This window comes from Ictidomys tridecemlineatus, chromosome 5 (assembly GCF_052094955.1).
Source record: "Ictidomys tridecemlineatus isolate mIctTri1 chromosome 5, mIctTri1.hap1, whole genome shotgun sequence".
Classification (NCBI taxonomy): domain Eukaryota; kingdom Metazoa; phylum Chordata; class Mammalia; order Rodentia; family Sciuridae; genus Ictidomys; species Ictidomys tridecemlineatus.
Window position 1 is genome coordinate 158,138,137 of NC_135481.1, and position 19,679 is coordinate 158,157,815.

The 19,679-nt window shown below is 42.7% G+C and overlaps 1 protein-coding gene and 1 long non-coding RNA gene across 2 annotated transcripts in view; one reads left to right on the forward strand and one right to left on the reverse strand.

Moving 5' to 3' along the window:
• Nucleotides 1-10,614, reverse strand: part of Slc24a3 (solute carrier family 24 member 3) — a 520,120-nt gene extending 509,506 nt beyond the window's left edge. Inside the window, exon 1 of the mRNA XM_078051346.1 lies at nucleotides 10,125-10,614. Within this exon, the coding sequence (XP_077907472.1) occupies nucleotides 10,125-10,557 (433 nt within the window). The 5' untranslated portion in view covers nucleotides 10,558-10,614. The remainder of the gene's footprint in view (nucleotides 1-10,124) is intronic.
• On the forward strand, nucleotides 8,669-12,309 carry LOC106144725 (uncharacterized). The gene is made up of 2 exons (XR_013439525.1): nucleotides 8,669-9,852; nucleotides 12,179-12,309. It is a non-coding gene; the product is annotated as an uncharacterized LOC106144725 (long non-coding RNA).
• Nucleotides 12,310-19,679: the final 7,370 nt, after the last annotated feature.

The window sequence follows — 19,679 nt, forward strand, 5'->3', positions numbered from 1 at the left end:
CAAATAAATTACTCAGCCCTTCCAAACTCACACTCATAGTTGGGAAGGAAAGAGATTTTTTTTAAGTTTTTTTTTTTAGTTATACATGGACACAATATCTTTATTTTGTTTATTTATTTTTATGTGGTGCTGAGGATCGAATCCAGTGTCTCACACATGCAAGGCTTTACCACTGAGCAAATCTCCCCCAACACCAGCTTTCTCTCTTCCTCTCTCCTCTTCCCAGAAGTAACAGGTCTTTCCCTTTAAGACAGAACATTGAGAGAGAGAGAGAGAGAGAGAGAGAGATCCTTCTCTGGGAAATATGACCAACCTCTGATAAAGATGATAAACTAGAGACATGGAGCTTTGCCCAATGAAATGACCCAGTGAGATTGCCTTACAGGGACACTCACACTCAACAAGACCCTCCTTTGCTGATTCCAATCATCTTTGCAAAGGCTCCACCAAAGGATGTGTAGTTAGCAGATGCCCAAGATCCCCCTGATGTTTGAAAAAAGCGCGTAATATTAAAAAAAAAAAAAAAACAGAACAAAACCACAAGATTAGCAACTTGGAGAATCAGAGTCTAGAGAGGGAAAAAACAGCTTCAGAGACTATGTATACTCTTAGAGATAAAAGAGATGATACCATATTAATGAAGTGGAACGGATGCTATTTAAATTAACTTGCAAAAGGAAAAAAAGGATCTTGAAAATTAAAAATATGATAGCAGAAATTAAGAGCTCGGTGTCAGAGTTGGGAGACATAGTTAAGAAAATCTATAGATATTAGAGCAAAAGGATGAAAGAAATGGATGAAGAAATAAGAAAATTAGAAGCTCAATCCAGGAAGTCAAACATCCAAATAATAAATGATCAAGAAAGAGGGACAGAACTGAGGATGGAGAAAAGGGGAAGTTCCCAGACTTGAGTGACATTTACTTCCCGGTTATCAGAATCTGGTGAAAGATCCAGGAAATAAAGGAAGACAGATCTCCCCCACTCATATAATTGTGACAAGACTGACATTAGGAGCAGATAGCATATTAAGAGGGTAACTCTACATTGTGCACAACCAAAAATATGAAAAAATATGCTATATATGTGTAATATGAATTGAAATGCATTCTGCTGTCATATATAACAAATTAGAATTTTAAAAAAATCAAATAACACACATGCTCTTAAGAGGGGGAAAACACATTTCAAAACCAAAAACTAGGACAGCAACAGACTTCTCAAATGCATCTGGAAGGTGGAAGACATCCATGAAATGCCTTCAAATTCCCAAGGAAAATGTGTTCAGCCTAATTTTTTGACACAGCCTAACTACTGAGTAAGCGTGGCAGTAGAACGAATATATTTTCAAACACATGAAGTCTCTCTAGCCTTGACTTTCCACACTCCCTATTGTAAAAGACATCTGGAATGTGTGGTCCCCAAAAATGCAATGCAGGAATAAGTATATATATATATATATATATATATATATATATATATACACTTAAATATATATTTATTTATTTCTAGGAAGCAAGGCTTTTAACATAAGGGACAGCAGAAAGAAATGTGCAGGATGGAGCTGAAGGAGGATGGCAAGAGGACAGCTGGACAGCAAGCTTAACCAACAACCTGTCCATACTAGAACAGCCCAGGACAACCTGGAAAATACTTATTCTAAAAGAAAAATTTTTTGAGTAATAGTTTTAATTAATGATATTCTTTGTACTTATTAAGAGGAAACTGGAAGGGCTGGGAATGTAGCTCAGAGTGTTCTCTAGTGCGTACAAGGCCCCAGGTTCCATGCCCTGCCCTGAAATAAATAAATTAATTAATAAATAAATAAACAAATAAATAAATAAATAAATAGATAGATAGATAGATAGATAATAAATAAATAAATAAAGGAGATTGATCAAGGCCAGTGGAGAAAAGTTTGGATTTCAAAAACTAAGCAGACAAAGATTAATTTACATTCAGCACAGGAAAATTAAGCACAGTGTACTTCCCAGCTCAGTTACAAAGAACATTTATTTCCATGGCTGTGATAAGGTAAATACTGAACGTTAATCTAATCCAGTGGTGCTCAGCATTGATTTCATGTTGGTACCAACTGGATCACTTTAAAAAAAAAAACAAAAAACCCCAATGCCCAGCTTGCAAAAGCATTACACCAGAATCTCTAGGGGATCAGACTTGGATATGAGTAAGGTTCAAAGTTACCCAGGTAATTATCACTTGCAGGGAAGACTGACAACCATAGATCTCACCAAAGATACAGTTTCCACCCTCTTGTATACTATTCACAAATTCTCCTCTGTGGCTGCCACTGCTTACAAGCTTGATCTTCAACTCTCATCTCTAGATGTTCTACCAGCTTGCAAAGTCAAAATATCCAAACTTCATTGTTTCACATTCTGTCTGGAAAATGGCACTACTGACTTCCTGACAATTTGTCAATCTGTGACACCTCCTTTCACTCCTTACCCACACTGCTTCTCACCCACTTTGTTCTTTCCTGTCCTCTTCAGGTTTAAATTCCGGTGGCAGCCCAGCTCACTAAAGTGAAAACGACTTTTGTTAACATCAAACAATGTAGAAATACACAGGGGAAAATAAAGAGAAATGTTGCGAATGTTGCAAAAGGGAAATTCCCCAAACTAGGTCACAGATGAACTGACTGTATTTGTTCACTCTCTCTTAGGAAGAAAGAGCTATTGACAAGAAAGGAATAATTGCTAAATTTCATGATTTAAATAAGCAACTTACACCAATTTGGAAAGCTCCAGAAATGGCGTAGGCTTTCCCTTATTCCTTCCAGCTCTCCTCCTAGGCCCCAAACTCCTGAGTTCAAAGGGTCACAGCTGACCTGCTCCATGGTACACAGGAGAATATAGGTTAAATTTCTACCCACATTTCAGAAATTCACATATGACCATTCTAATCCTGTAGTTATGCTTACAGTTCAAAGAAAACCTAGCCCCACAGCCTCCCTGTTGTATTTAACCACACTTTAATTGTTTGCTAGGAAGAAAACCTATGCCTTTCTAGGCACTCATCCCTCGTATATCATTTCAGACTGAAACTAGAAGCACAAGGTTGATTTAAAACCTGTGTTAAAATGGTCTTTCAAGACCCTAGTCCACATTCTTCTCAGTCTTGCTAGCTTACCAAATAAATCTTTCTCCTTGCCCTGACATCTTTTTTTTTTTTTTTTTTTGGTACCTGGGATTGAACTTAAGGATACTCAAACACTGAGCCACAACCCCAGCCCTGTTTTTGTTTGTTTGTTTTTGTATTTTATTTAGAGACAGGGTCTCACTGAGTTGCTAAACTCCTCAACCATTGCTGAGACTGGCTATGAACTTGCAAGCCTCTTGTCTCTGCCTTCCAAGCCTCTGAGTTGTCCTGACATCTATCTTATCCTCAATTTACTGAGCCCTTCTAGAATGGTGAGTAAATTGACACGTTTTTAATAACAATCGATTCTATACATTAATCTCTTTAAATGGCTTCATGTAAGGTTGTTGCCTAAAATCTCATCACCTTATTGCAGTCCCCCTTGGTGTCTGGGGTACCAATTTATTCCCTCATTTGAAGTAAAAGAGAGAAGAAGCTTTACCAACACTCCATATTATCACATTTTATTTTTGCCTATCTAATAACTGAAAACTAGTATTTCATTATTTTTAACTTCAGATTTCCCTGTTGATGTCTAAGATTACAATGTTTTACTTATGTCAATTGCCCATTTGCAACTGCATTTTTATAAACTGCCTGCCTGTATTTACTGTCTGCTTTTCTATGAGTTTGCTTTTTTATTTCCCATTCTTAATCAATCCAGTTCCTTTTATTTTCAAGCTCTAGTTTCTACTGACCACCATGACCTTCCCCATGCCATAGTGTATTTCTCATTTGTATCTCTCATAATTCTTGAAAATTAGTTGTTCAATGCCTCTCTTTTCACTAAACCAGGAGAATGACACTCTGGGTGCCCATCTCTGACACCACAACTAGCAAAAGGCCTTCCATGGGTACAACAAATGAGCCAACGAAAGTCCCTATGTTTGAGACCCTTGGGGATCCAGGCAGGCACTCCCTCAAAGGGTTCCACTGAAGAGACTTGTTTAAAAGGACAGTTTACAGGGGTGGGGGGAAGGGGCAGTGGTGCCAAGGAGGGATGTGATGTCCCCAGAAACAGCAACAGTGAAAAGCTTAGCCACCCCTGAAGCAGAAAGAGGAATACGATGAAAACAGGCAGAACCCTAAGAGACCCATGGCCCCCCATCACCACTTGGCTCATAGAAAAACTCCTCAACTTCAGTCCTTAACACTTCACATTCTCAAATCCTACAGGATAAAACCCTGTTTTAAACTATTGCAAACAACAAATAAAAATAATTGCCCAATAAACTATAGAAACAGAAAGCAGGAATAGACCAGGAAAAAAAAAATCTCAAATTACCTTCCTGGCAGCACAACCCATTGCTTTGCAACTCTATGTACATTTTCTGAACTCTCCATACCTCAGTTTCCCCATTATGAAAACTATGTACTATTAATACCCCCATGTCAGGATGGGTGGTTCTTGTGCTCAAGGAAAAGAAATCTCCTTACAGAAAAAGAGACTTTGCCAAAATCCTGTCCTATCCGCCAACTTCCACCAGGCCTTGGAATTCTCAGCAAATAGCTGGTTTTGCAATTCTTTTGGCTTTGCCAACCCTCCAGGGTAAAAAAAAATCTTCCCACAAGGATTCAAGGCTTGCAAGTAGAGGAAATCTTTGAGAAAAATCTGGGTTGATGAGCAGCTAAGAAAAGCCAGGAGGAAAGAGACACATCTATATATGTTTGTGCAGAAAATAGAAAAGGTTGAAAAGCAATGTGTTTCTAAAATACTGCTTCTATGAAACCAACCTTCTGTTACTCTCCTTGGTTGACTGAAAAAGGCAGGGTGATTCCCCATCTCCTAGTCACATCCTCCTCAGCCAAGGCTGGAAAGTAAAGCAGCATGGAGTTTCGACACAGGTAGGCTTCAGTTCAAATCCTGCCATTTAACCCATTTACCCAACTGACAGCAGGCAGAAACACCTTTTTCTTTCTTTCTTTCTTTCTTTTTTTGGCATGGATTGAACACAGGACCTCATGCATGCTGGGGAAGTAAGATAGATTCCCAGTTCGTTTTTGTTGTTGTTGTTGTTGTTTGTTTGTTTGTTTGTTTTTTAATTTTGAGTCAGAGTCATGCCAAGTAGCTCAGGATGGCCTCCAACTTACAATCCTCCTGCCTTCCTGCCTCAGCCTCCTGAGTAGCTGGGATTACAGGCATGTGCCACCATGCCTGGCAGCACACCACCTTTCTTCAGGTTAGTACTACCCCAGGAAAAATGGGGTATCAGACATCTAATTTGCTGGAATAGGGTCAGAATTATAAATTATGAAATTAAAGTGTGCACTGGCTAATAGGCTTCTAGCATAAGGTAGCCAGTTTTTATCATAAGCACTGCAGTCTAGAAATTAAAAGTACTGAAATTTAACAAACTTTTAAAAACATGTTTTCCTTTTTATTTAACAAATATCTTTGAGCTATGATGGAGCAGAGTGACAAAAGTGAGGATAGTTCACAGGGTCCCTGACCTGGAGCTCAGAATCTATTGAAGAAGAATGTTACTCAAATCATGACCAAATATATACATAATTGCCAACTGGGATAAATGCTATGAAGAAAAATACAATGTATTTAGAGAACACAATGGGGGACCTGGTGTTGTCCAAGAAGGCCCTATGGCCGGAAGTGAAGGAATAACTGGTTGTAGTGATGAACTCAGCAGTCCCCCACACAGCAATTCCAGCACGTGCAAGAGATCTGAGGCTTCACCTCTTGTGAAGCAAAAGAAAAGCCAGAGTGGTAAAGTAAGGAGAGGAAAGGTGAGAGGAGGAGCGATGAAGCTGGAGAGTCTGGCAGCTCTCTTTTTAAGTCCTCTAAGGAATGAGAAGCCACAAAGTCAAAGAGGCAGAGACAGGCTCTCAGATCTGCAATGTAAATTTGTAGCCCAAATCTCCACTGCCACCCATTCTTCAAATGTCACCTCTGGCCCCCACACCAGGTAATAGTTGCATGATCAGGAGACATTTCAAAAATAATATGCATGCAAACATGTGTATGTGCATGTGAATATACATAAATGTATGCATGTATATGTTCTAGTCACCATTGTCCACCTTGGGAAATATCTACAATTGCTCCTAGGTTATGACTCTTTCAAATCTCTAGACATTCCAAAGACAGGCACAACTATATCTCCCAGCACACATGTTCTTCTTACAGTATGACCCTATACTTTTCCTTTCAGTGAGTGGTAGTTCTGTGTCCCCACTCTTTGAACCTATGCTGACATCTGTCACTGACTTGATCAAAAGAAAATAGTGGAAGTGGCAATATGTGGCTTTTGAGGCTAGATATTAAAATGCCATGTACTTCTCCCTTGTTCTCCTGGGATACTCACTATTGGAACCAAGCTACCATGCTCTGAGGAAGTTCAAACTAAGCCACATGGAGAGGCCACGTGTAGGTCTGGGCCAATAGCCACATCAACCCCCGGACGTGGGCGTGAGGCTGCCTTGGATGATTCCAGATCCAGCTGTCAAGTCGCCCAGCCTTGCAATCTTTCCAGCTGAGGCCCCTGACATAATGGAGCAGAAAAAAGCTATCCACACTCTGTCTCTTCCAAATTCCTGATCCAAAGTATCCGTGGAAAAAAAAAAACTGGCTATTTTATATTACTAAGTTTGGGGGTGATTTGTTACACAGCAATAGTAACTGGCACAGAAAAAACTCAGTATATCTGTAAAAATATAGACCTGTACATTTGCATGTATTATATGTGTGTGTGTGTGTTTGTGTGTGTGTACATATATTTTTCTTAATCACTGTTCACTCACTGAAAACCTTCTAGAGAGGATGTCTACAGTGAGCACTAAGTTGGAACCCCTTCTAGAAAAAGATGGCTTATCAAAGAAAAATGAAACCCCTTTAAACCACTCAAAATATACAAAGTAATCCATCTTTATTGCAAATATATAAAAAAATTCTTGTACGCAAATTTAACACCTTACTTCAATTGGCTTTGAAAAGAGATCAAAAATGAGGTCTTCGTCCACAGCAACTAAATAGGGCACCTGAGACTTGTCTTTCTCCACTGCTGAAGGCTCACATGTCTGAAAAGGGTGCAGATTAAATAGAGCAATGCATATAAGGTATACTTAGTATAGTGCTTGACACTTAAGAGTCCACCAAATTCTAGTTATTGTTGCTTTAGTTGTTGTTAGAATTATGATTTTTATTGATCCCAGCACTAACCTTTTCTGATTTAAATTAAACAACCCTCATGTTCCATCTCCACAGGGGGGAAACAAAACAGTATAGATTCTTTTCTATACTGCAGGTAACCAAATACCGAATCTACTGAAAACCTTTTCAGTCTATAACTAAAACTTTTCGGTATATAACCAAATCTGACTTTGGTTAGAAGACAAGAAAGGGATCTCAGATCCATATGATTAGAAATGTTATGTAACATTACATAAAATAAGTATTACACATCTCTATTTGGTTTGGGAAAATAACTTTCCTTATTATAAGGGAGAAGGAGATCAATATGTGTTAGAAAACAAGCTACTGAAATGTTATCTTGAATAATCACTATACGGCTTTCAATGTAAATAAATAAAAATATTACCTTTGATCATTATAAAAGTACCCCCCTAGGGGATTTTATAAGTATTACAAGCTATACACACATTGTGGGAACAGATACCAGGGAACAGAGGTGAGAACAGAGTCAGTCACTTCAGGTTGGTTTTTCCTCTACTCCTCATTGTTGTGTGACTTTAAGTCAATCACTCATCCTCTCTAAATCACAGAGTCTTTAAAATAAGACTAAATTCCAAACTTTTCATCCACACCAAAATATTCATATTGGGCTATTAAGAACAGCAGCCCCCATGCTTTCAGAGTAAGAGTCACTTTCCAAACGGTTATGTGTGCGCAATGATGATTTCACAAGCAGAAATATCATTTCCAGAGTCACATGCATTAATTAATCTGTTACAGATTATCTCAAAAAGCACTGTGTCTTGCTGTAAATGCTGCTGTGCATCACATACTGAAATCATCAACGTCAAATGGAAGGAAAGTGATTGGAGATAACTAGCAGTGCACAGAGGCTGGCCCATATCCTTCTTAACACTCTTGGCTTTTCCCATTTAGAGGCTCAAGTGGTAGGGTGGGGAGTTATCCTAAACTGGATATTGATGGGAGGGGGTTAAGAGAATACTAATGGTTAAGAAAAGAAAGGGGGAAAGGTAAAAACCAGGGAAAGGGAACATGCTATGGAACTAAATGAGTTGGTGGCACCTAAGCAGAAATTTCACTTCAGGGGAAGCCATTTCAAAAATGACAGTCTAGTCCCTAGGTTTTAAGTTTGCAGAGGGTTTGACTTCCTTTTGCCTCTAGATAGCCTGGTTTCCTGCCTGGGAGTGGGTGAAGCATACCCCTGCCATTGATCTACTTAACTGTGTAGGGTCACAGTCTCCATCCAGAAAAAAAAAATGCCTTTTATACCCTGGAAAGTGGTGAGAACCCTGTGACTAATGGAGCCCCAACATGAAAAAAAAAATGGCCGGCATATAACTGACTTGGTAGGGCCCTTGTCAGAGAGGTCATGGACTATCCACTGGCTTTTAACTCATAAAAACTGGGTGAGAGTCAGCAGGCTGATGCCTGGCAGGTCTGGATCTGCCCTTGGAGAGAAGTCCTGCTTCCCTCATGTAGGCTCAGCCCCTTCCTGATGTCAGAACCCATGGCTGATGATTTGGGATTCAGAAAGCTGTGGAGTCTTGAGGCTTCACTGGAAACCAAAACCGCCTCTCTCGGATTACCATATATGATGAAGTCTGAGAGTTCTGGTAAGACCTGAAGGACCCGTCTGGTTTTACCATGAAGCAGGACACAGCCAATTTGAGGGAGATCCCTTTTCTGATTGATGGCATCTTTAAAAATGTTACCATCACTACCAAAATGCCTTTTCTGCACCTCACACCACCTTGTAGCAGAGCTAAGTCTGTCTTAACACCACAGCACATATTTGTAACTCCTTTTTCTTGCAACCATTTATGTGGCTGTTTTTTCCACAAACCCCACCTGAAGGTCTGGGATATAAAACCATTTTACAACAGCTATTCTTCCAAGTCTTTCCCTCATTCTTGTTCTTAGACAGCTGCACCCCTGAGTCCGAATTTGTTTTTAGTGAACAACTGTTCTGAGCACATTTCTCCACAAGCTCCATCTCAGCTCCAGAAAGGCCAAGGACAAAGATAAGACCAAAGTTGTGTGTGAAGGAGCAGACCCGGGGCACAGCATGGAAAAGGAGTGGACAGAATGATGAGTGGTCCGGCCGAAATAATTTCTTCCAGAGCAGCAAATCCGCAAAAGGGAGTATGGAGAAGGAATCCATGTCTTCCCAGTGATGGGTCAGTGCAAGAGCATAAGACCATTCCTGAAACCTGGTTGGATGGCTAACACTTTTTTCCTAGCCGAAGTTGCGGGCACCTGTTCAGGAAAGGCGGTGAGGAGCCTTCTAAGCTGGCCGGTCTGCCCGTGCTATATAGAGAACTATATGTTAAGCAGTCTAACCGGCCCCCTTCAAGCCTCCACCAAGCCCGAGTGTACAGGTGGTTACCGGCACAGGTACTGAATCTTACCAGAACAACTTTATTACTGGCCCTGGGAGGCTTTTTTAGAGAAAGAATCCCCACCACCGCCACCACGAGTCCCTCCAGCTGGCAGGAAAGAGGCGCACACAGGCAAAAGGCACAGGTAAAGGTTCCCAGTGCAGCCAGGCTCCCACGCTTGCCGGCCACTTCTCCACTAAGGCGGTTTTGGCGCTGGGTGACCTCTGCTGTCAAGCCCCTGAGCGGGGTATAGCGGGGTATAGCCCAGCACCCCCGCGCGTCAACCCAGCCCGCTCGCCCCCCACGGCTCTGGCCCGGCCGTGCAGCCCTGCCGACTGCAGCAGCCCGGCACCCAGCCCCGGCAGCCCGAGCCGCCGGAGCCGCAGCGCCCACTCGGGGCAAGCAGCGATCACTCACCCTTCTGCTCTCGCAGGCTCGACAGCGACCAGAGCAGCAGCGCCACCGAGGCCAAGAAGCAGAGCTGGCTCAGCAGAAGGTCCCTCCGGCGGCGGCGGCGGCGGCGGCGCGCGTGGTCCTCGTCGCCCGGCGGCTGCATCCTCGGGCTGCCGGGCGGCGGCCCCGGCAGGCGGCGGCCGCTCCTATCGCAGGCGGGCGCGGCGGGGACAGAGGCTGTAGGCAACCCTGCGCGCAACAGCAGCGCTTCCTCGCTGCGCTCCCACCCGGCCGCCGCCTCCTCCTCTCCCTCCTCCTGGCCGCAGCCGGTCTCCTCGTCGTCGCCCTCGTCGTCGCTATCGCTCAGTCCCTCCTCCCCCCCTTCCTCCTCCTCCTCGCCGCTCGCCCGCTCCGCCGCCTCCCGGCGCTCGGGGTCCCTCTCCTCATCGCGCGCCATGGCTCCCACGCTCCGCGCCCGCGCTCGGCCTGGGGCGGCGGCGCGGCGGGGGCGGCGGGGGCGGCCGGGAGGCGGGGGCGGCGGCGGCAGAGGAGGAGGAGCGGGGAAGGACCGGCGGGAGGAGGGCCCGCAGCTGGCCAACTCGGCCGGCTGGCGAGGCCACCCCGGACAGACTCCGGCCTCGCGGGCTGCAGAAGCGCGTCCCGGGGCTGCCCTCCTACTCCATGGTTCGCGCCGGGGGGACCCAGGGCTGAGCTGGGGCTGGACCACGCCGAGTGGACCGAGCGAGCTGGGAGCGCGGACGAGTGTGGGTTCCCTCAGCCTGCAACCACGCGGCTGGTGGGCCCGGGTCGGCGGCAGGGGGGCGCGCGGGCAAGGGGCTGTGCCAGAGATGCAGCTCGGAGCTGGCCAGCACGACGGGGAGGGGGTGCGGGGAGGAAACTGGGCTGGGGATCGAGCCCGGTGCGCAATCCTTCAGCCCTCGGGTGCCAAAGGAAAGCGGGTGGTGTAGGGGAGCCACTCTCCGACGCACAAGAGCAGGCATCTGAGAGAAATCCACAAAGAAGGATTCCTCTAAAACTTTAGGAGAAACCGAGGGTCTCGTCAGCCCCTTCCCACCGACTGCCCGGAGTAGGGGATACACTATTGCGCTTAGCTTGCCCACACCCGGCCACCGATCTCGCCTCCTCCCGCGGGCCTCCCGGGTTCCCCTCTGCCCCCTTGTGGGGATCCCCCTGCGCGTCAGACTCAGGTCCTGGAATAGGCCTCCCCAGAGGCTTGTGGCTCACTAGGGGTGTCCTGGCTCCCCCCTCTGGCCCAGGCTTACACTTCTCTCCCTTTAATGTGCTGGACCAAGCCCAGTGCTGGGGCTGCGGGAAGGGGAACCGCTAGCAAGGTCCCTGACAAATCTGCCCTGAAGGTCCTGGTCATCCTGAAGAGGAGGCTCCTGGCCTTCTGAGGGGACATCAGCCTGGGACGTTAGAGCCTAGTTCCCCTGCTTCCAGTCTTCCTGATCCTACCTGCTGGAGGTGTTGATTGCCTTAGAGACTAGAGGGCCCCATAGCACTACAGAAGGTGCCCATTTGGAGAGGATACCTAGTAATGCCAGGAACAGCCCACTCTGCCTACTTGGGTTTCTTTGGCTTCCTCCCAGGTGCCTCTCTGAGGTGGCCATAGGGTCCTGAGAAGGAGATGTCTTTGTGGGGAAATGAAAACAAAAGGTCTTGTTCAAAAAGGATCACTAGGAAACCAGGTGGACTGAATAGAATCAGAAATCAGGGAATCTAGCTTCCAGGCTTTAGGGAGGTGGGGAAGAAGGAGGAAGCCACTGTGCAGGTTTTCTCTTGCAAATGTGTCCCCACTGTGGTTGATCTTTTATCTCACAGCCTCTCAGATGGCCCCTGACACATCCAAAAACAGCAGGGACACAGCAAAGGACTAAGTGGATAGTCCTGGGTGATTTTATTTCCATAGAATGGCCATTTCACCCAGCAAGAGTAGAAAACTTTTGCTTTCTGTGTGTGTCATTTATTTACTCTGGTTCAGCTGGGCATGGTCTCAGACATGCAGAGCACCTTCCCTGCAATGCCCTTCATGGTTGTCCCTTTGCTTGGGTTACCAGGTACTAAAGAGGACTTAAAAATATGTGAGTTCATCCAGACTGGAGTGCGTGTCTTGTGTTATTGCCATCAAGTGTTTGGAGACATGGAAAAGAAAGTTTAGGAGCCCCGAAGAGTCCAGCTATCTAGGAAAGACACTCAAATCGTGTTTTCTAATGAAAACTCTCAAAAGGTAAGAGAAAGAATCTGGAACTAATTGGGTTAGGAAATGAATACCGGCTCTGAGTGAAAATGCCATAGGCAAAAAGAATTGTGTAATCTGGGAATGGGTGGGGTGATAGGAAAGGAGCAAGAGGGAAAAGAGTTGAAACCTGTAACTGGCAATTCTCTGGAAGAGAGAAAACACTCATGTGAACCAGGTGAATCAGAGAAGTGATTTTTTTTTCTTTTGTAACAGGACTTGGGAAGCGGTGAATTGAACCCAGGGACACTTAACTGCTGAGCTACATCGCCAGCCCTTTTTATTTTTGATTTTGAGATAGGACTTCTCTAAGTTGCTTAGAGCCTCACTGAGTTGCTTGAAGCTAGCTTTGAACTTGTGATCCTCCTGCCTCAGCCTCCCAAGTTGATATTCATTTTGACAGATAACAGAGCAAAGGGCGGTAGTAAAGTAAAAGCAGAGAGAAAGATCCCAAAACAGCCAACCACCACCCAGGGAAGACAAATGAGGGATTGGGGTCCTCAGTGTGAGAGAACCCTAGACCTGGTGGGCTCCTCACTTCACTAGGTGACGCCTTCTCTGGAGGAATTTGCCTGCAATCAGGGAAGTCCTTTGTACCCACCCAACCCCCTCTATCAGCCAAGTGTGGAGTGGAGCAGGATCTTGAGTTCCGGATCAGCCCTGGGGAAGAAAGGAGAAAGCTTTAATGGGGGGAGGGAGGGACTCCTCTACCAAGGAAAACAGTAAGTTTTGCAGTACCTGCCCCTCCCAGTCTTTGGAATATCCCCAGGAGACCAAATTTTGGAAGGAGCAGGAGTCAGAATGAAGAATGTGCTTAATGATCTTTCAGAATCAGTATCCTCATTGGACTTGAGGTGACTTTGGCCTTTTATTCCTGGATCTGTTTGCTTTTGATCTCCTATTTCGTGTAGACAACCTTAAGAAGAAAATTTCAGTCTCTGATACTCCTGTCTGAGAAGGACTTTGATTGGAAAAAAGCAGCATCACCCGCAGAGGTGCAAGGATCCTCCCAAGAATGACAGGTGTGTTCACAAAGCTCCTTCCCCACTCTGGGCTGGGTGCTGGGCTCACCACAAGCTTCCTCCACACCTTCCATCAGCATTTTGGTTTTATGTCTAACAGAGACTTTGGACCTGATGTGGGGCATAGAAGTGATTCATTTTTCTCAAAGGCTTTATAACAAAAAAACGAAAAGCCCCCCTCCACCACCACCACATTTGCTGACTGTCAGCTCAGGCCAAACTTTCCCTCGGTCAGTGATTGGGGCCTTATCTGTGCATAGATAAGAGGCATCTCTGACCAGCCATCCCTCACCCACAGTTCCCAGACCTGACAGAGCAGTTTCCACAACAAAGCAAGGTTGTGTCTCCATAACACCAATCCTGCCAGTTGTGTCAAACAGAAAAGCCTCCTGTTTAGAATGGGGAAGAAAGAGGGAGAGAAAAACCATAGAAGTTGCTCAGGAAAGAAAGACCACCCTCCAAGGCGTAATACAGATATATTCACTTTCTTTGAGCACATTGAGACCAATATTGGTAGATGGGGGAATCAAAGGAAGAAGAGTCCATGGAATATTCAGATACACTTGACCTCAGATACACTTGAGTGTCCAGGCCTCCTATCACTGCATAATTCAATTGTAGCTTAGCTGCATATTCAAATGTAGGTTATGGTGGAACACACCTATAATCTCAGTGATTCATGAGGCTGAGGCAGGAGGATCTCAAGTTTGAGGACAGTCTGGGCATCTTAGTAAGACCCTGTCTCAAAATAAAAAATAAAATAAAATAAAAAGAACCTGGTATGTAACTCAGTAGTAGAGTTCCCCTGTGTTCAATCCCCAGGAATGCAAGGGGAAAAAAGGTGGAGGGGCAGGTAAAACTGCTTCTTCAGATACTCCCTGAGCTGGTAGCACTACAAAGGCAAAAAAAAAAAAAAAATCATCCCTCTTGTGTGGTGAGTCAGTGCTCCACATCATGCCTTTTGAAAGCATCATGTCTACAAGGCAGGCTCCCATTATTTTAGGTGTTCAGTTTACGACTGGAATTCAAAGAAACCACTTATTTCATAATCATCTCCAATTTTTTTCCCTGCCCAGTTATATGGATTTGATGTTATTTTTTTTTTACTTATGGCATGGATATGAATGTAATTTTTTCCTAGTGAACCTTTTCTATATTCAGAGCTTTTAAAGCAATTGTTGAGGTATAATCTACATATAGCAAAATGAACACACAGCTTAAGCCTTTAGCTCAACAAGTTAATGTATGTATATAAGCTTACCAAATCAGGACTTAGAATATTTCTACCCCACCCCATTTCTCCCATGTCTCCCATGTCTCCCTTGTTCCAGTCCCCTGCCAGGCAAGAATCCCCCACTGCCTCCAAGATAAAACCCCTCTCCCCAACCCTCTCAGCCTAGGTCATTGTTGCCTGTCCTTGAACTTCGGGTAAATGGAGAATTCTTTGGCTCAGATTTTTTTCCGTGAGATCTGTCCAGTGTGCACAGCTGTGACTTGTTCTCTTACTTGCTTTGTAAGTGTACAGTTTTTCTTTTCTTTCTTTTTTTTTCCCTCTTACCTGAGGCTTCAGTTCCCTTCCAAGTTTCGTGTAAGCCAAGAATAATCAAACCACTGCATCTGGATCAGAGACAAATGACCTCCCAGATTGGCCAGTTTTGTAGGGAACTTCAACTGAAATTCAAACAGTCATCCACCGCTTCTCAAACCGGTTTCCCTATATAAGGAGGAGCCCGAGGGTGACTACAGGAGGACAGGTTAAACTGAAAAACTTGAAGGGTCCACTTTTAAAGATAAGCATACAAGAATTCCTAAGAAGTGTATAAAAGTTTAAGGCAGGTTTTAGTGGGAAAAGTCAATCTGACTGCAGAATCCACTTTAATTCAAGCCCATTTCCTGTACATCTTTTCCATTCCCTTTTTTCTTCTGAAGGAGAAGCAGAACAGTAGAGATAATGCACCTAATCCTCCACAGTCATGAAGCATCATCCTTGTAATCCAGAGTTGGTGGAATTAAAAACTACAAGGTAGCTTGTCAGAAATACCCATCCCCAACCCCATCCTGAGCAAATAGGACTTGGGGAACAGGGCAAGGTATACTATTTAACAGTGACCAGGAATTCTTCGTTATTAAAGGTTGAGATCGGCTGTTCTTGAGAAAGGCAGTTTGGCATGTATTTCTAGTGGGTCCTGGAGGGCAAATCTAAAAATGCATAGTATATTAACCAGCTCCTACTTGTCCATATTTTAATTGACTTATTTTGGTTTTTTGGAAGAAATAAAGACAGAGGGTATGCAAACACACCTTCTAGGTTTGTCTGCATCCTTGGTTCACAAGTTCTATTTTAAAAAACAATGACTCCTATAAAATATAATTTAGATTCATGAAAACAATAGAGATTAAAATGTTAAACCCTCAGAGGAAAAAATAATTAAGTATTCACAATTTGAGCAATTTGTTCAGTCTCTCAAGATCATTCAGAAAGAAAACATGCAGATGCCTTTAATTTTATTTTGTTCATGTAAACATGGACAGACAGGATGCTGAGTGTGTCAGAGGAGCTCAGGGAGGGCCTTGGAGCTTATTTTTGCTAACAAGAAAATATTAGGCTTAGAGATTAAATGTTTTAAATCAAGAAAATAGATCTGAAAAAAAAGAAAAGAAAATAGATCTGTAAATTTAAATTTTATTTTTTAATTTCAAAACCTCTTCCTGATAGGCCATAATATATAGCAAAAGTATTAAAAAAAAGAAGAAGCTACAGTATGAATTATGTGATCCTGTTTTTATAAAACTCAGCAAAATAATCTGTTTATATATGTATACATATACATGTATATTTATGCATACATATATACATATACTCACATACATTCATATACCTGTATATATGATTGACCTCTCTCCCCAAATATATGAATGATCCTGATAAAATGAATAAATGGCTGAAATTGTAAATACTTACTTTTTATCTCTGAGGATTTAAATTTTCACATACACACACACCCACACACACACTTAGGAGGTTAGCAATGGTTATTCCTAGAGGTGAGATTATAGGATTGGGGGTAGGGAGTAATGAACAAAGAGGGATTTTCACTTTTTATTACTAAATAGTAGTAATAGTTTTGAAATTATTTTATCCCACAATATGTACTGTTCTTTAGTTTTCAAAGTCAAAATTAAAAGAATTTGCTCATGTGTAAGCAGTTAAGTGGAGTTGACTTAAATTAGAGGAAGTGGTGTGGTTTGACTTTGACAGGACAGAGAAGGAGCTGGGTCTAAGTCTGCAGGCCTGCCTTCCAATGTGAGCATCTCCCAGCATTTGGTCCTAGGGCTTCTTTCTGAGGGATCCTAGAAAACCCAGACACTAGCTAGAGCAGAAAATTGGACTTCTGGTTCTAATCTGGTCACAGATCTAAAGTGTAGTCCATTTCCCTTAGTGACAATCCTTCCTCGGTAGGACATTTTGCAGAAATGAAAGTTTCTGAAAATACACAGTTTTCAAAGGAAAGAGTTGACAAAATCAGTTGCCTCTTTGCACCAGCCTGTGTTATCTGGATAAGGATAACCACAGCAAACCCATGAATCTGACTGCAGAATCCGCCTTAATTCAAGCCCAGCTCAGCTGTCAACTCTAACAACCTAAAAGGTGTAAACGCACGACCTATCACTAAGTCCTCATCACTGGAGACTCGAAGTCAGTGGTATGGCTCCACGTTGTGCAGTGTTGTCTTGATTTCCTTAACTCATTTCACCCGGGCTGCCCAGGATTAGAGGATGACTTAGTCTAGAAGGGGTTCACAGGAAAACACTGTGGTTATGCGCCCCCTGGTGGCAGTGGTAAACATCCTCTTGGGGGATTTCTGTATGCTTAAAAGGTCAACACCTTCCTGTCCTGATTGGTTCACCTACTCTTAGATTGAGCCCCGGATCTCTTTTCTTTCCACAATTCATCTCAGGTTATATTAAGATGTTATTGAGGGCTGGGGTTGTAGCTCAGTGAAGAGTACTTGCCTAGCATGTGTGAGGCACTGGGTTCAATTCTCAGCACCAGAAACAAACAAATAAAGATTCATTAACAACTAAAAAATATTTTTTTAAAAAGAAAGATGTTATTGAATAACTGGTGTGTCATATGTAGCAATTCCTGTCTCCAGAATTTGTTTTGTTGGTGAGATTTTTCTCGAATTTTATTATCAAGCCATACAACCTTCATTCAGATACTGAAATATTTCATTTGTTTAAAATTAAGTCATTTTCTTTGAAGACTTACACCTGTGGTGGACAGGAATCATCTATAGCACTTCCTTTCCATTCAGTTAAGTCCTTACTACATGAAATGTTGTCCCAGGATTAAGAGAGACCAGCAGTTAGTGGCATCACCTGAGAGCTTATTAGAAATGCAGAATTGCAGGCTTGCCACAGACCTGCTAAATCAGAATCCTCAGTTTTACAAAAGATTCCTATGCATATGAAAGTTGAGAAGCCTGCATTTGGTTGATGCTTCCTCATAGATTAGTCCACTAATCAGGACTACATATCCATTTTGTTTCATATTGCGTTGCTGTAACAAAATGACCGAGACTGAGTAACTTACAAAGAAGATTATTCATTCACAATGGCAGAAGGTCCAAACAACATGGTGGCCAGAATCCTGGTGAGCTCCCCCTGGCTGCGTCACAACATTGCTGAAGTAGAAGAAAAGGAACTGGCTGTATGCAGAAGAAGCCAAGTTCATGGGATGGCCTCCTTAATAACAAACTTGTCTCACAACTAATCTAGTCCCATAACAGCTAATGCTCCCAAGAGAAATCATCAATCCATTCATGAGGGTGGTGCCCCCCCATAGCTTAATTATCTCCCACCAGGCCTTACATCTTAAAAGTTTTACTACCTCAACACCACTGCACTGGGGACAGTTTTCAGCATATGAACCTTTGGGGGACACACTCAACCCATAATACAAGCCAGAGTAATAACTACCCCTATTTATAGCTAATGATAACACGCAAAATTACATAAACCATTTTACTTTTCCATGTCTTGTTTGCATTTAAACACCTCTTAAATTTGAAAAACGTAACAAAACTGAATTTTCAATGTTTAAGCATTTAATCTATAAGCAATAAATTCTGAAGTCCCTAAGGAATAAGAATTTCAGCTACAGCATCTTTTAGCAAGGCACTCTATTCCACATTATATTCAAAAGAAAACTTTCTACATCAAATTCCACATATATTGTAAACTATGTTAGTTCGACAACATGTGTATGATGCATTTCAAGCACAAAATAGGGCATACCCTAAACTTTGAAAAAAGTATCACCAAAATTTGAGGATACAATCCTGCCTTGGCATAATTCCTTTTAAGTTTTTCAAAGTGTTCACCTACTTAGTATGCATTAGCCTAGTAGTCATTAAAATATTATGTCCAAGAAATATCAAAATTTTTAATACAATGAGAAAACTTATTAAAGGAATGAAAAAAGTCCTTTGAGATGTTAAAAATTAGGTGCAATCATTTTCATTGAACTTTTATTTCGAGCTAATTTTAGACTTATGGGAAGTTGCAAAATAGTACTGAGATTTGCTGCCAGCCTCTCATCAATCTTCTCTTAATGGTATCACTTTGGGTATTTATATTACAACAATCAGAGCTATGAAATTATTATAGGTGCAATACTACTAACTAATTTGCAGACCTGATTTAAATGTCATAATTTTTTCTTCTAATACTCTTTTTTTCTCTTCAAGTATCCAATTAAGAATTCAACATTGCTTTAAATTATTTTTGCTCCTCTGTTTTCTAAAATCTAGGACAATTCTTCAATCTTTCCTGTCTCTTTCATGACTGACACTTTTGAAGCATACTGAGAGTCTATTGCATGGAAGGGCCCTTAATTGAGGTTTTCTGATATTATGATTTTTATGAAGTTATGCATTTTTTAATTATTATTCTTATTTGTTCGACTTAGTTGTACATGACATCAGAATGCATTTCAATTCATCATACACAGATGGAGCACAACATTTCAATTCTCTGGTTATACACGGTGTAGAGATGCGCTGTTTGTGCAATCATACATTTTCTTAGGGTAATGATGTCCATCTTGTTCCATCATCTTTCCAACCCCCTTAACCCCTCCCCACCCTCCCCTTTGCCCAATCCAAAATTCCTCCATTCTTCCCATGTGCTCCCCACCAATCATAGATCAACATCCACTAATCAGAGAAAACATTTTGGTCTTTAGTTTTGGAGGATTGACTTTGAAGTTATGCATTTTTTTTTTTGCAGTGAAAT